General features: G+C 40.1%; 1 protein-coding gene across 1 annotated transcript in view; it reads right to left on the reverse strand.

Annotated features, from left to right (window-relative positions):
* Positions 1–13,414, reverse strand: part of EP300 (EP300 lysine acetyltransferase) — a 58,818-nt gene that overhangs the window by 16,693 nt on the left and 28,711 nt on the right. The window contains exons 7-19 of the mRNA XM_031600239.2: positions 13,141–13,234; positions 12,261–12,395; positions 11,817–11,934; positions 11,227–11,401; positions 9,453–9,530; positions 8,110–8,219; positions 7,488–7,643; positions 6,025–6,465; positions 5,439–5,627; positions 4,602–4,758; positions 3,913–4,031; positions 2,449–2,688; positions 1,823–1,911 (exon numbers count right to left, since the gene is read on the reverse strand). Coding sequence (XP_031456099.1) covers positions 1,823–1,911; positions 2,449–2,688; positions 3,913–4,031; positions 4,602–4,758; positions 5,439–5,627; positions 6,025–6,465; positions 7,488–7,643; positions 8,110–8,219; positions 9,453–9,530; positions 11,227–11,401; positions 11,817–11,934; positions 12,261–12,395; positions 13,141–13,234 — 2,101 coding nt within the window. The remainder of the gene's footprint in view (positions 1–1,822; positions 1,912–2,448; positions 2,689–3,912; positions 4,032–4,601; positions 4,759–5,438; positions 5,628–6,024; positions 6,466–7,487; positions 7,644–8,109; positions 8,220–9,452; positions 9,531–11,226; positions 11,402–11,816; positions 11,935–12,260; positions 12,396–13,140; positions 13,235–13,414) is intronic.

Raw genomic sequence — 13,414 nt, forward strand, 5'->3', positions numbered from 1 at the left:
GTTTTTCTTTTTAGCATACCCATACCCTCTTCATTTTAATAATCCATGCCATGTACAATAAGGAATTAAAATGAGAAGGTGGAAAGAACAGAACAAAGGAAGAACTGCCGCTCTGATTTGTGTATCAGCATAGCAGTTCTGTAGGCAGGAAGATCTGCAGGACATCAATGGAAGAAGGACAGTCTTCCATCTTAAATGTACAAATTCTGAAAGGCTGCAGGATTTTCTCTCACTGGGAAGGGGAAGTTAAATATCAGAAGTTTTTAATAAAATCAGTCCTCAAAATCTTTCAGACACTTGTTATCAAACTGTCAAACTGCACATTGACAAAATACCTAATGTTAGCTGCATACAAAGTGCTCTGCGCTGATACAATTCTTCCACAGCCCTGGACAGTGAAGTCCAGGTACCAGTACAATAACCATTACAGAAAAAGATTTAATTTACATTTGAAGAAAAATTTGGTTGATTCAAGATTCTACCCCAGCCCTCAAATGTTTTGAAACTGTGGCCTCTCTACTCCTGAAGTACGTTAATTGAATGCACAAGGCATCTAAAAAAAAAAAGGAAAAAAAGTTGCAACAGTTAGCTCTAAAGCCACAGAGCAACATTACAACTGTTAAGCTAAGTCAGGAGGTCTAAATCTTCTCTCTCAGTCTTCACCTGAGATAATGCATAGGAGAATACTTCTGGGATGGTGCACTTGAGTCTAAGGATGTACGTGCACGTGCATATATAACAATTTGAAAATCACATGTGCATATCTTATAGTGCAAACACTCCATTCTAAAGTTTTAAAACATCAAAGGATGTCAGATTTTGCGATATTGGTCTTATGGTCTATCAAGTGCTATAATGTAGAGTGCTTTGTATCTTAAATCCAGAACTACAATTACTATGCAATTCTGTAACTACAGATTCTGGAAACTTACTTTCTACTTCCTTGCTCCTACAAATTTCCATTCACTGCTTATTATGCCTAAGAAGGTTAAGATGTAACTGTTACAGTTCTTTGGTTGCTTTTGCTTAGCCAGGTGCTTAAAAAATTACAACTGTCAAATCTTCTTGGCATTCAAGTCTTCGTGGTTATTTTTTGTTTGTTTGTTTTGGAAGTTGAAAAAACAGAGCAGGAACTAAACTGATGGAGGTGACATAATTTTGAGGTAATCAGCCCCCAGCTCTAACTGGTACATTTTGGCAACAGGCACAGGGACATGAGAACTTTAAAACATGCATTTTTCTGCTTCTTCCTGCCTCACTCTTCCAGTTAGCAAAGAGATGCCTTCAGAAGTCAAAGAAGACTTGAATTCTGTAATAAAGCCTCTGAAGACTGCTCTTTTAAGGTGACTAAGGGACAAAAAGAAACCAAGCTATTCAATATATCAATATATAAATCTTCAGTGAAGATTTGCACCACAAAAAAGTTTGTTCTTCAGTTAATATCTTAAGAAAAACAAAAGCTTGCCAAATGATATACATATATATAACATATTTGCTCTATTTTTTGATGAAAAGTACTGCTAGATGGTAGCAAGCAAGTTAACAGACTCGTATATGAGTCCTAGACAAAGATTTGGTTAACAATAGTGTAAAAATTTAGTAGAACATCACACATTTCTTCAAGCAAAAAAAGAAGAGCGAAGGCTGCAGTGAATTTTTGCAAAGAAATTGTTCGCAGGCACTTTCAAGGGCACTTTCATCAATTTTTTTCTTATACCACAAAGGTGTACACATATGAAGAGGGTGTATATGTGTAGACATGCATGCCTTTCACAGATCGACTGCATCATGCACAAAAGTGCACCAACCAAGTTTTCCTTACCTGTTCTGGTAACTGTAGTAAGTGGCATCTCGAGGGATTGTGCATAGCTGTTTGCCATAGCAACACAAAGTCTGTGGCGAGAACTCCAACTGCAAAAAGGAACGGGTCATCTCAGTACTAATGTGTTTTTACTTGCTCTCCGTGGGAAGCAAACATAACCCAGACACCAACCATTACCACCTTATTCTGTGCACAGATCTCACAATGCAGCAAGACTATGAAGTGCTGGAGTCAAAAAAAAAGTCCTTACTGGGCTGTTATTCTCAAGTTAGCTTTTCTCCAAAAATGGAAAGCATATCAAGACCATGAAAATACAATGCAGCCTCGATACACACTGAAATTGAGAACACTTCTGCAAAGTCTTTTTCATTGACCATCAATGTAATTCTTCAGCTGCTGAATTTCTCCCCCTGCAAGGGCTTATATATGAATATATAATTTAAGCAACAGATAGTATTAGAAGATACATAAATTCTGAAATCTAGAATTACTTAAGATTGCTAAACCCTGGTAAACATTCAGAATTTTTTACACAATGTAGCCGCTAACGACTGCAATTGCTGTATTTCCCCTAAGTAGCAGGGAGTAAGAACCAAACTAGGAAAAAAAATAATAATTTTTCCTACCTTTCTTCCACAGCAGTAACCAAGGCTCTGCATAACTGGATCAATTTCTTGCTCAAACACCTCGGCCAGTTTTGAGCAGTACTTATATACCCGGGATGTTTTGCGGTTGTAGAGCCAGGCATTATTGAACATGAGCCAGATGTCATCTACATATTGCCATGGTTCTTGATATTGTCCTGTGTCTAGCTTCCTCTTGATAGTAGAAAGGTCCATGGGATTCTTCACTATGTCAAAATAATCCTGAAAGTGTAGCATATCAAAATACTGCTATAGAACTATGTTGTGAAATGACAGCATATGCATTCTCAGCACATACATCTTTCTGCAATACATCAAGAAAACAGGTTCCTCCCTGACTTGACCATCAAGCTCCCTGTGATGTGCACTGAAGTCTCTAATTCTGTATAACTCTCCCATGCTTCCTTTCCATTATTCCTGTATTTCTCAGGTTCAGCCGTCTACCATCAATGAAGTAAAACACTAATTTTAGTCTGCAAAACAAAGTACTACAGAAAGAAGAAAATAGCAGTACTTTTGCAGCTGCTGTCATCCAAGGACACGTATATAAGAACATTAGTAGGAAGAACTGCACTTAGTAGACCAGCCGAATAACAAAATCCAATATGTGTACTAGATAATAACAAATTCCATGTTTCCTCCTTATACATCTTCCATCTAGAAGTTTTTTTCCAATCTCCCTCATCAATTATAGAAAGTCCTCCAAATACAACAACCAGTTGAGAGCTTGTTTAAGAACATGAGAAACAGCTATACCTGCTTCTACTACAGAAGGCCTTGCATTTTTGCAATTTAAAAAAAGCAGTAAAAACCAACAAAGCCAACCAAATGAAAATATTTCAGACAAAAAAATGTCACTCAAAGCATTTAAACAGGACTATGTACACGTATAGGTGTATAAAAAAATGCAATGGTGTGGTCAATCAAGTTTTAAAACACAGACCCTCGAAAGATAATGACGCCAAACACAGCTCTAAAGCAAGTACAAAACTCAACACAAACAAGGAGTTCAGTAGCCTCCTCTTTGCTAATGTAAGCTTAATCAGTGAGTATTATTTATTTTTCAAGTGGTCTTGATCTGCTTAAGTTTTTACATAATCAGTTTTCTACATACTGACATACACTGCATTTCATAGGTGTTTCTCATCAATAGAAGTATCTTAATACGAATGAAGAGCCACAAAAGGCCCTCAAAACATTGGGATCTGCTAGCAGTCACCTCAACGAGTGGTATGTGTGCTTATTCATCATAAGGTAAACAGAACTGAACAAACCTTTGAAAAAATTTTCTTGACTCAAACATCATACGTTCCACTGATTAACTCAAACCTATTCAAATGCATCAACACAGAAAAGGAAGCAAGACAGACTTCAGTTGGTCTGAAGTACATGTTCTGAGAACAGTTCTGAGTTAAAGTCAGGAGAGTATCTTGCTAAGACACTCACAGGAATTCCTAGTAGTTGGGGATCCACAGGCTGTCGAAATGGAAGAGACTCTGGGTCCTGACGGTAAAGTGCCTCCAGTGTTGGCATAAGTGCCTGCCGCAACTCTTCTGGCTTGAAAACTTTTGAAAAACAATCAACATTAGAAAGATAGAAACAGCTGTAAGGAGGAAGTAACATGCTAGAAAGATGTGGAGTGTAAAAAGACTACAGGCAACAAGTATAAGATGCTTAGCAGGGCTTGTTTATAACACTGCATTCTGAGGAGGATATTAAAACAATCATCTGAAAATGAAATGGGGAAAATACTTAAAAAGGATTTAATCACAGAACGACACCATCAAATTTAAAAGCCAATTTACATTCCTTCCTGATGTCACAGAAATAAGCTTATCTAGAAAATCTGCCACAGTCACTCCAAACTCTATTGTACTGACAGTTTCTCTAACACTTAACATAATACAAGAGCTGTAAAAAACTTGACAAAAGACAATTACATGTATTAAATATTTGTTGCCAAAGAGTCACAAAAACAATTCATGTAAGCCTACTGAGTACCAATGAAGAAAACTCCTCTCTCTCTCTCTCTCTCTCTCTCTCTCTCTCTCTCTCTCTCTCTCTCTCTCTCTCTCTCTCTCTCTCTCAACACCTCTAAGGGAGATAAGTGAAATTCAGCCAGTGATTATACTTACTTTTTTTCTTAGACTGTCCTGCTGCTGGAGAAGACTGAGTAGCTGGAGTTGTAGGTCTTTCTTCCCCCTCTGTCATTTCAGTCTTCACTTCCGTTTTCTTCTCTTCTTGTTCCATTGGGTCTGGTTTACATTCCTCCACTGCTGGTTCTACTTTAACCTGGAAAGTAGATTAGACCCTGTCACAGCTGCCTCTAGAGTCACCCAACCAATTTTCTGTCCTATAAACCTACATACCACTTGCCCACTGCTCTTATCTAGGATTAAGGTTGTCTACATTGCAATCTTATCTTGCCTAAAACATGATCTGATGTGCCAGAACATATCTTTAACACCAGAGGAGTGGCAGCGATGGGCTGCTAACCAGTTATGAGCTGCAAGTAGGCAAAGAGGTACGGATCTTGCTGCTCAGGCAGTTCTGACTGTCTCTCCCATACTCCAGCTGCCAGAAGTCACGCTTCCAGCTGTCCTCAAAACAAATTGTCACAACCCACTACAACAGCCTGTCACATACACAGCCACTACTATAACAAGAAAGAATACCAATAACACTGAAAGGAGCATCTTGAGCACCTTCTTACATTAGCATTTACCAAAAAACTTCACGCTTCCAACCACGTTATCACAGTCCTTCTTGTGGTCACTGTTTCTACCATAATTTCACCACAAAACAGAGACCCTTCTTTAGAAAGAGATAAGGGAGGTGACAAAACCACAGCAGCAGGTAGCATCCAATTCCCTCATTGAAGTCTAGAAGGACTAGCTTGCATGGAGACCAAGGAGCTAACAATAGTAGATACTAGTTAGATATTCTCCCCAACAACAAACCAACAAGCTCACCTCAGATTTCTCCTCCATCTGCAGCTCTGTTTGTTCTGTTTCCCCTTCATCTGTTTTTATCTCCATTTTCACTTCCTGCAAAGGTGGCTGCTGCTGCTCTGCTGCAGTCTGCTGAGAGTTCACTTCTGTGCTGCTGGTGGATGGGGGGTTGGACACCTGCCCATCAATGCTTACAGCTGGTTGTGACAGCTGAGGGGTAAAAAAACAGAAAAAACAAACATTACAAACAGGCTTCTAATTAACCTATTATTTTTCTCTGCTCTGATCTACCTTTTATCTATAACCTTATTCCCATCAAGTTTAAAAGCACTTTAGTACTTCCATTTGCTTAACTGAAGTGCATTCTGCTAACACAAGTCCAGTTATAGAAGAAAACACAATAGACATGCACTGGAAGGCCTAGTATATAATTTCATATTGTTTCCCTACCGTATGCCATCACTATGCATATGCAGACATAACTAAAGGCCTTGTATGTATGCTTCACTGTGAATTTCTCAACGTGCGAAAAAATTACTTCCTCTATGGAAAGACCAGATCCAAAACCTTACATTTGCCCATTTGTACAATTAAAATATTTACTTACAGGTGTTGTGGGGTGCTGAGGCTGCAGTGGTGCTGTTGGTGTGGGAACCGATGCCGTCGTACTCTGCTGTGACAAGGGTTGCTGCTGCTGCTCTGCAGAGGGTGTAACAGGAACTGGAGGCTGGACTTGTGGAGGCAGCTGTGCCTGCGGAGGTGTTGGAGTCTGCCTCTGAGGGGGATGCATAGTTTGTGACTGCGGTCCGGGTGGCATCGCCTGAGGAGTAGGGGTGGGGACAGTGGTGGCAGCTGCTGCAGCCTGCTGTTGCTGCGATCCCAAGCCTGGAGGTGTATGGTGAGGTGTTGGGGTTCGACTGGGTACTGGAGAAGGAGAATTTCGGTGCATGGGAGGCTGTGGAAGAGGTGGGCAGTGAATATGACTCCCTTGAGAACCTGGAGCCATGGCAGGAGAATTCACAGGACAGGAAGAGCTGTTCATTTGTGCCTGTGGGAAAACAAGTACACATCTGCAATGACTCCAAATAGGAAAGGAGTCTAAATACTGTTAAAATGGCTGCTTTCCCACAGTTACTGGCATACTTTCTCAGAAAGTGACAAACTTAAAAATATACATCTACTTCAAAAGGAGAAACGGGCTTTTTATTTTGTATCACTGTATTTTGTATACAGCTCTAAAATAGAAGTTTCAGAGTAAATAATACTCATTGATACATTCAAAAGAACAGCACGCCTACACTTGCAGTTTGCAAAACATTTCTTTCTAAAAATGCAGATATATACATCCTGAATACGGGGCGATACATCACAGTGGAAAGAATGGATTCAAATATAGCGTGCCCACGCCCCCATCCCCAAGACTAGAAACTAGATTTATCATCAGAAATACATACAGCTGTAACTGCACTATGAGATTACAAAAAGAGGTACTGGTTAAGAAAAAAAGCTGTCACTTCACAATAATCTTGCCTGCAAACTAGGAAGAAGCATCAACGAGAAGCAAACTGACGTTCCCTACTTCTTCCTGGCCTGAAAGGTTCTCACTGAAAAGGGAGAGGGAAAGGACAGAAAAGAAACTGCTAGACTGGAAGTTCCAAGCTTTAGTAGTGACAACCCTCCTATTCCCCAAATGGCAGCAAAATACATTTGATGGTTGTGGTTGGACATGCCTTTTTATGACTTATTCCAACTTCTTTTAATTTCTAAGGCTCTACTGCTTTGCTGTTCTTAATTACTATATGCTGAGCAACAAGCTCTTTCCTTCACAGAAACAAACTTAAATAATTCTCTGCCACTTAAACTTAAGCCTGAGAACAAGCCAGTATTTCACCCTCGCCACTACCAGCACTATAGCCAGGAAAATGCTGAGTCTCAATAAATGAACTCAGTTGATTATAGATTCAATAGCATCTTGAGAAAACAAATTATTCTCCATTATTGCAAACTCGAACAATGAAAACAGCGTATGACAGAGCCTGCTAACACTACTTCCAGAAATCAGAAACTTACTTGAGAAACCGGTGTCTGATTGCTAGTTTGTGTCATAGGCATGCTTGCTGCATTCATTCCTGGGGAAGAAGCAGGGAATGGGTTCTGCTGCAGAAATTGATTTTGACCAGAAGGTTGGCCAACTCCTGGTTGTTGCATACGTGAAGGAAATCCCATCTGTTGGAAAAGAAAGAACTAATTTCATATACTTTTGTAGTATTTTACAAAAACATTTATTTCACCACAAAAATGGTTGCTTGATATTTATACGTAGAATACACTATCGAAAGTCTACTACAACTCTCGAAAGATAGAAATTATGATATCTGCCAATCAAGCAAAGGGATACTGATTTCAGACCGTGACTTCAATTTGTTCCTTGTTTCAGGAGAGCAACAGCCCAAAGCTCCACTTAAACTTAGTTTTCAGTGAAGGAAATTATATGTCTTTTTAATTAAATCACCAAAGCTGACAACAGACCAGACACATCCTCTGCTGCGCTGCAAAATAAGGAGCCAAAGTGCCTACAGATCACAGAAATAATGTTTAAAATTGTATTTATTTTTGTTTACTTATTTTAAGGAAAGCACAACAGCAGCAAACCCATGAGCTGAATAGCCAGGATGAAGGGAAGCGCACTGACCTGGTTCATGGCCCCGGCCTGGCTTAGCTGTCCAGGGTGCTGAAGAGGAGGGGTTTGCCGGGGTCCCATCGGTGACAGCTGCATGTTCATATGGCCAAACTGATTCATTCCTGTGCATTTGTGCCAAAAATAAACAATCAACAAAAAAAACCCACTTCTGAACAGAGGACTGAATTATCCTTTGGGCACCACTCAACATTTGGAGAATGCTGTTAATTTCTTCTCTCTTTTTTTTTTTTTTTTAAACAAAAAAATTTTCAAGCATGCAATGGAAAACACATAATGGAAATATCCTATTAGTCAGTTAACAGAACAATTTTAAGTACTAAGCATCCAAGCTACTTCAGAATACATACTGGCTTTTTTCCCCTGAAAGACTTGTTCCCACATACAATTTGTGATAGTTTGCATTATCTTAATTACTGGAAGTTCGTTTCTTGGAAATTCTGACTGTGAATCTTCATTTAAGTGCTTTTTATATTGGCTGCAATACTCCTTGAAAATGCAACCAAGGTTCTACCCCAGAGCAGCAATTTTCAGCATCCTCCCTCTGCTTTGGACATGCCCTCACCACAAGCTGATTGGGTCAACTATCTCATGTTCACACAGAAACTTAAAAATAATTATAATAATAAAAATTAAGTTCCCCATTTAACAAAGCAAGTAGCTACAAGCAGCTCACATTTCCAAGAAAATGAAACAACATTGTGCACAGAAACACAAATACATCTATACACACACATGTATGTATATAAAGTACAGATCTATTTTCTTGGTCACACAGAACACAGAATTGTAGGGGTTGGAAGGGACCTCAAGAGATCATCGAGTCCAACCCCCCTGCAAAGCAGGCCCCCTACAGCATGCTGCACAGGTCAAATGGGAAAATAGCAGGTGAAACAAAGGCTGCCTAATTCCAAGATTCTTTCACGATCACAGTAACAAAGTTTCTTCTCTTCGGAGAAGAGAAGGTTGCGGGGCGACCTCATTGCAGCCTTTCAATATCTGAAGGGAACTTACTCCCAGGAGGGGAGTAAACTCTTCATAAGGGCTGATAATAGCAGGACACGGGGAAATGGTTTTAAGTTAAAAGAGGGAAGATTTAGGTTGGATGTTAGGGGGAAGTTTTTTACTAGGAGGGTGGTTAGGTCCTGGAACAGGCTGCCCAGGGATGTTGTGGATGCCCCGTCCTTGGAGGTGTTCAAGACCAGGTTGGACGAGGCTCTGGGCAACCTGATCTAGTAAAGGTGTATGTTTGGTGGCCCTGCTAGGCAGGGGGGTTGGAACTACATGATCCTTGAGGTCCCCTCCAACCCAGGTCATTCTGTGATTCTGTGATTTACCTGGCTGTGCCTGCATGCGATTCATCATCTGATTTGGCACATTAGCACGTATCAGTGTTGGGTCAGTTATAGGACCATCTGTAAAAAAAGATACTGGAATAAGATTATGGCATTTAGAAACCACCAGGTTTTTAATTGAGAAAACATTCTAGTGAAAGTGAAAATCCTCCTGTAAAAAAAAAGTAAAAAAAAAAAGTATGGACATTGTCCAGTAATTCTAAACATACTTTAGAGTTCCTCAAGTATGAGGCAAATCCCAATTGATATCCAATTGACTAAAACATTCTGACTTACAGCCAGATTTACAAACGTGGTCAAATATGAAATATATTATTGAAGTACAATGACAAACTCTGCAGCTTGTGAACATTCCAGACCACAAGGATTTCTACAAACCACTCTACACTGTTACTGCACTTCCTGATAGAAAACACTATAAAAATGGGATGGTTTGATCAAACCTCTGAAGTTTGGTAATTCTAGCGTATGGGATAAAAAAAAATAAAAATAAAAAATCGCATCTACTCCTGAAAGTCTATCATCCAGAGAAAGTTACAGCAAATAAATTCATAGTACCAATCTCAAAGCCTTTCCTGCTTTTTGGTAAGATATCTTGGTAAATCCAGTTCTAAGTTCAAGTATGAAAAGATCCAGACTGGAATTACCAAGACGCATTCATATTCAAAAAGGAGAAAAACCCCTCAGATTAAGCTTCTTGTAGCATAACACTGGAACTACTGGATCATCATGCAGCATAATAACCCAAGATTCTTGCCTCCTCAACTGTCTAATTCTGATTTTGACTCCATGTTCTTAAGGCAATTTATTATAGTGTCGTTGACAGCTATACATCTATTCCAATTAGATGTCTTCAGAACTCAGTTCTTAACTGTGAAGTATCTAAAAACATGCAGGAATGAATGAATGGAGGAGACATATCAAGTGCAAAAATAAGTGTTACTTGTTTTTGCCTATTACCTGGCAAAGCCTACTGTGTCTCATAACTTCCTAATGCTGTGAACAGATAACAGTCTTCAATAGCATTACAATTTTGATCATTAGCTCCTTTCCAAACTCATTTTTACTCTAATATGCAAATGCCTGGTTATAAGGGAATATAATAATAATAATAATAATCTGTTTAGCATTAGGAGTGTCAAATAACAAAACTACCGTGAAATACAAGACAGCTACATTGGGAAAAATACTGAAATCTGGTTGTTACTGTACACTATAAGAGTATCTGTTCAAAAACCCAAGCCAAAACAGAACACCAAACAGGACAAACAAACATAGCACAGGGCAAGCACATCTAAACTTTCAAAGGCATAAATAATATGAACTGGGAAAACACTTCAATTATCAGACTTCCTGCTCAGCAGCAATAATAACCATTTTAAACACCAGGCAGTTAAATACTACTAAAAGGTGTTTGTTAAAGGTAACTTCAGTTACTACCAATCAATTCTAGAGGTAAGACTAATGAGACTGAAGTTCTACAATGTCCTCCATTTCCTCTAATCTAGCATAAAGGGTTAGAATACTTCAGTACGCTCACAAGACCAAATAATTTTAGATAATCTGTGGTCATTAATTAACAAATAAGCAAGGCAAAGATTTTGCAAGTACTCCTAAGCAGAGACGAATAAGTTCAATTTAACTCTAGGTAAACCAGGTACCAGTGAAACAGTACTGCCAAAATGCTCACCAGCACACCAGAAAAACACTATATACTTGACCCATACCAAGCAATAACTAACCCAACTGTTCTTACTTGCAGACATCCCAGGCTGAGGCTGTCCCATGTTGGGCCCTTGATTCACAGGAGCCTGTGGCATGCCCGGAGCATTTGGTATCATATTCTGCTTCTGCAGCCTCGTTCTTCGCTTTTCCTCCAGCTCCTTCTGAATCTTATAGATCTTCTCAGCTAGCAGGTGGTAATACTCTGCCTGTTGGGAGAGGAATACGATCCAGGAAAGGGAAGGAGTCATGTTAAAACAAGGCAACAGGTCACACTCAGCAAAGCTTGGAAGACATCCTTCCACATGCACATTCCAGCTTAGAAGGGAGGAAGCTTCCCCTCTGCAGGGCTGCCAGGGAGGTTGGTGGGCAAACACAGGCACTGCTCAGGGCATTTTTGGCAACCATCAGGGCACCACACAAAATTTTTCTTTTCATTTCATCCAGAGCGTTTCAGGCACAGCACTGCACAACAGACACCACCCCAATTCCCAGCACACCTGCTAGCTGGCTGATTCCTAGACTCAAGCCAGCAGCTCTGGGACACTCTGCTTCCCACCCCTCTTCCTCTCCAACCACTACCAGGTGAGATTAGAGAGATGCAACCAGATGACAGCATCTCACCCTGCTATTTGCTGATTCATACATATCGCCTTCCACTTTCCGAGCATATGCCACCAGATTCTCCATACGCCGATCCTTCAATGCTGCAGGGTCAGGTGTAGGAAATATGGCTTGGACTCTGAAGAAAAAGCATGCAAGCTATTAGGATGTCTCCAAATCTAGATGTCAGCACCTCAGCACCAACCCCAACTGATGGGAACACAAAGCAGTAAGCAAATTTTTGAGGGATTGAGGCACTGCTGCTGTCTCCAAGCGATGCTCCTGGTATGTTGATGGGCTGAGTATGGAATGGAACATTTCCAAGACAATAACCCCAAAGCAGCACGTCCATCTTCATGAAGGAGAAGAAAAGCAAGAACATCTCCATCACGTTTCTTGCCTTGCCTTCTCACTGACTCTTACAAGCTCCACATCCCAGCCCCTTGTTTGTTATTAGCTACTCACAATTTATGAACAAGATGATTTCGGAGATCCTGAGTAATATCTTCATGCCACTGCTTTCGAATTCCTGTATTGGATGGCTGAGCTGTTGGCATAGCCCCCAGACTGGCAACATTGGCGCTTTCACTCATCATGGAGCTTCAAAAACAGAGTAAGAATTTGAGGATGGAAGTCCAGCCCAAGCTTAGTCATCTTACAGTCAGAGCCTCTTTTAGAATAATGTTAGTACAAAGTGCTAGTTCAGCCATTCCCTAATCAATGGACAAACTGTGCAGAAACAGCAGCACAGACACCAAAACAACGCATCCCTCCCAGGATTAAAGAGGGCCATGAAAGAGTACAAGCTGTGCTATCCAAGGATTTTGAAAACAGGAACAAAAGCTACAAAATCCAGAGGGAGAGACAACAATCAGTGGAATTTATCCCACTGTTTATGCAAAAAGTGCCATGAGACTATTAAGCACAAGGATCACTTTTACACCTCAATGAATAAGTTGCCCCTTGCTCCCATTGCAGACCAACAGCAGACTTGTGGTATGCCATCTCCATTAGTAAATACAACAATGGGTGCTTCAGATCTACCCAGTTACTAATCCAGATAACGTCTGTAACCTCTGTGGCTCAACAAAATCAGTTTGCAAGCACTTAGTGCAAAAGTTAAAATGGACACATGGATCTCTAGAAAGGATAAAAACAAAGATATGGCAACTACGAGGCTTCTTTTCCAACTGTCCTACAGCTACAATCAGCTCTGACCCTCTCAAGTATAAGCACACAAGATCTTAACATACACCTTTTTCACATTCATCTCATTTATTACGAGCAATCATCAGCATTTGTAGCTGAATCAAATCACTGGGTTGCAAAGAGTTAGCCAACTTACTTTTGGGAATTCATGGTTGAATGTAACATTGAGTCAGGCAGCAGACTGGGGGTTTGAACTCCTACTCCTCCATTTACCCCCATTGGATTTGCACCTAGAAAAAATAAGCAGTATGAAATGAACTGCGTAGCTACTGTGCATGATTAGCAATTGCTCAGCAACAACAGAGGTCTAGACTTCAAAGTACTTGGATTTTGTGAAAGGAGTTTAATTCCTCTTTACCATTTACCCTCTTCCTTTTACCAAATTGAAGTCTGAGGCACAGTACTGGTGT

Source organism: Phasianus colchicus, chromosome 1 (genome assembly GCF_987193195.1).
Source record: "Phasianus colchicus chromosome 1, bPhaCol1.hap1.1, whole genome shotgun sequence".
Lineage (NCBI taxonomy): Eukaryota > Metazoa > Chordata > Aves > Galliformes > Phasianidae > Phasianus > Phasianus colchicus.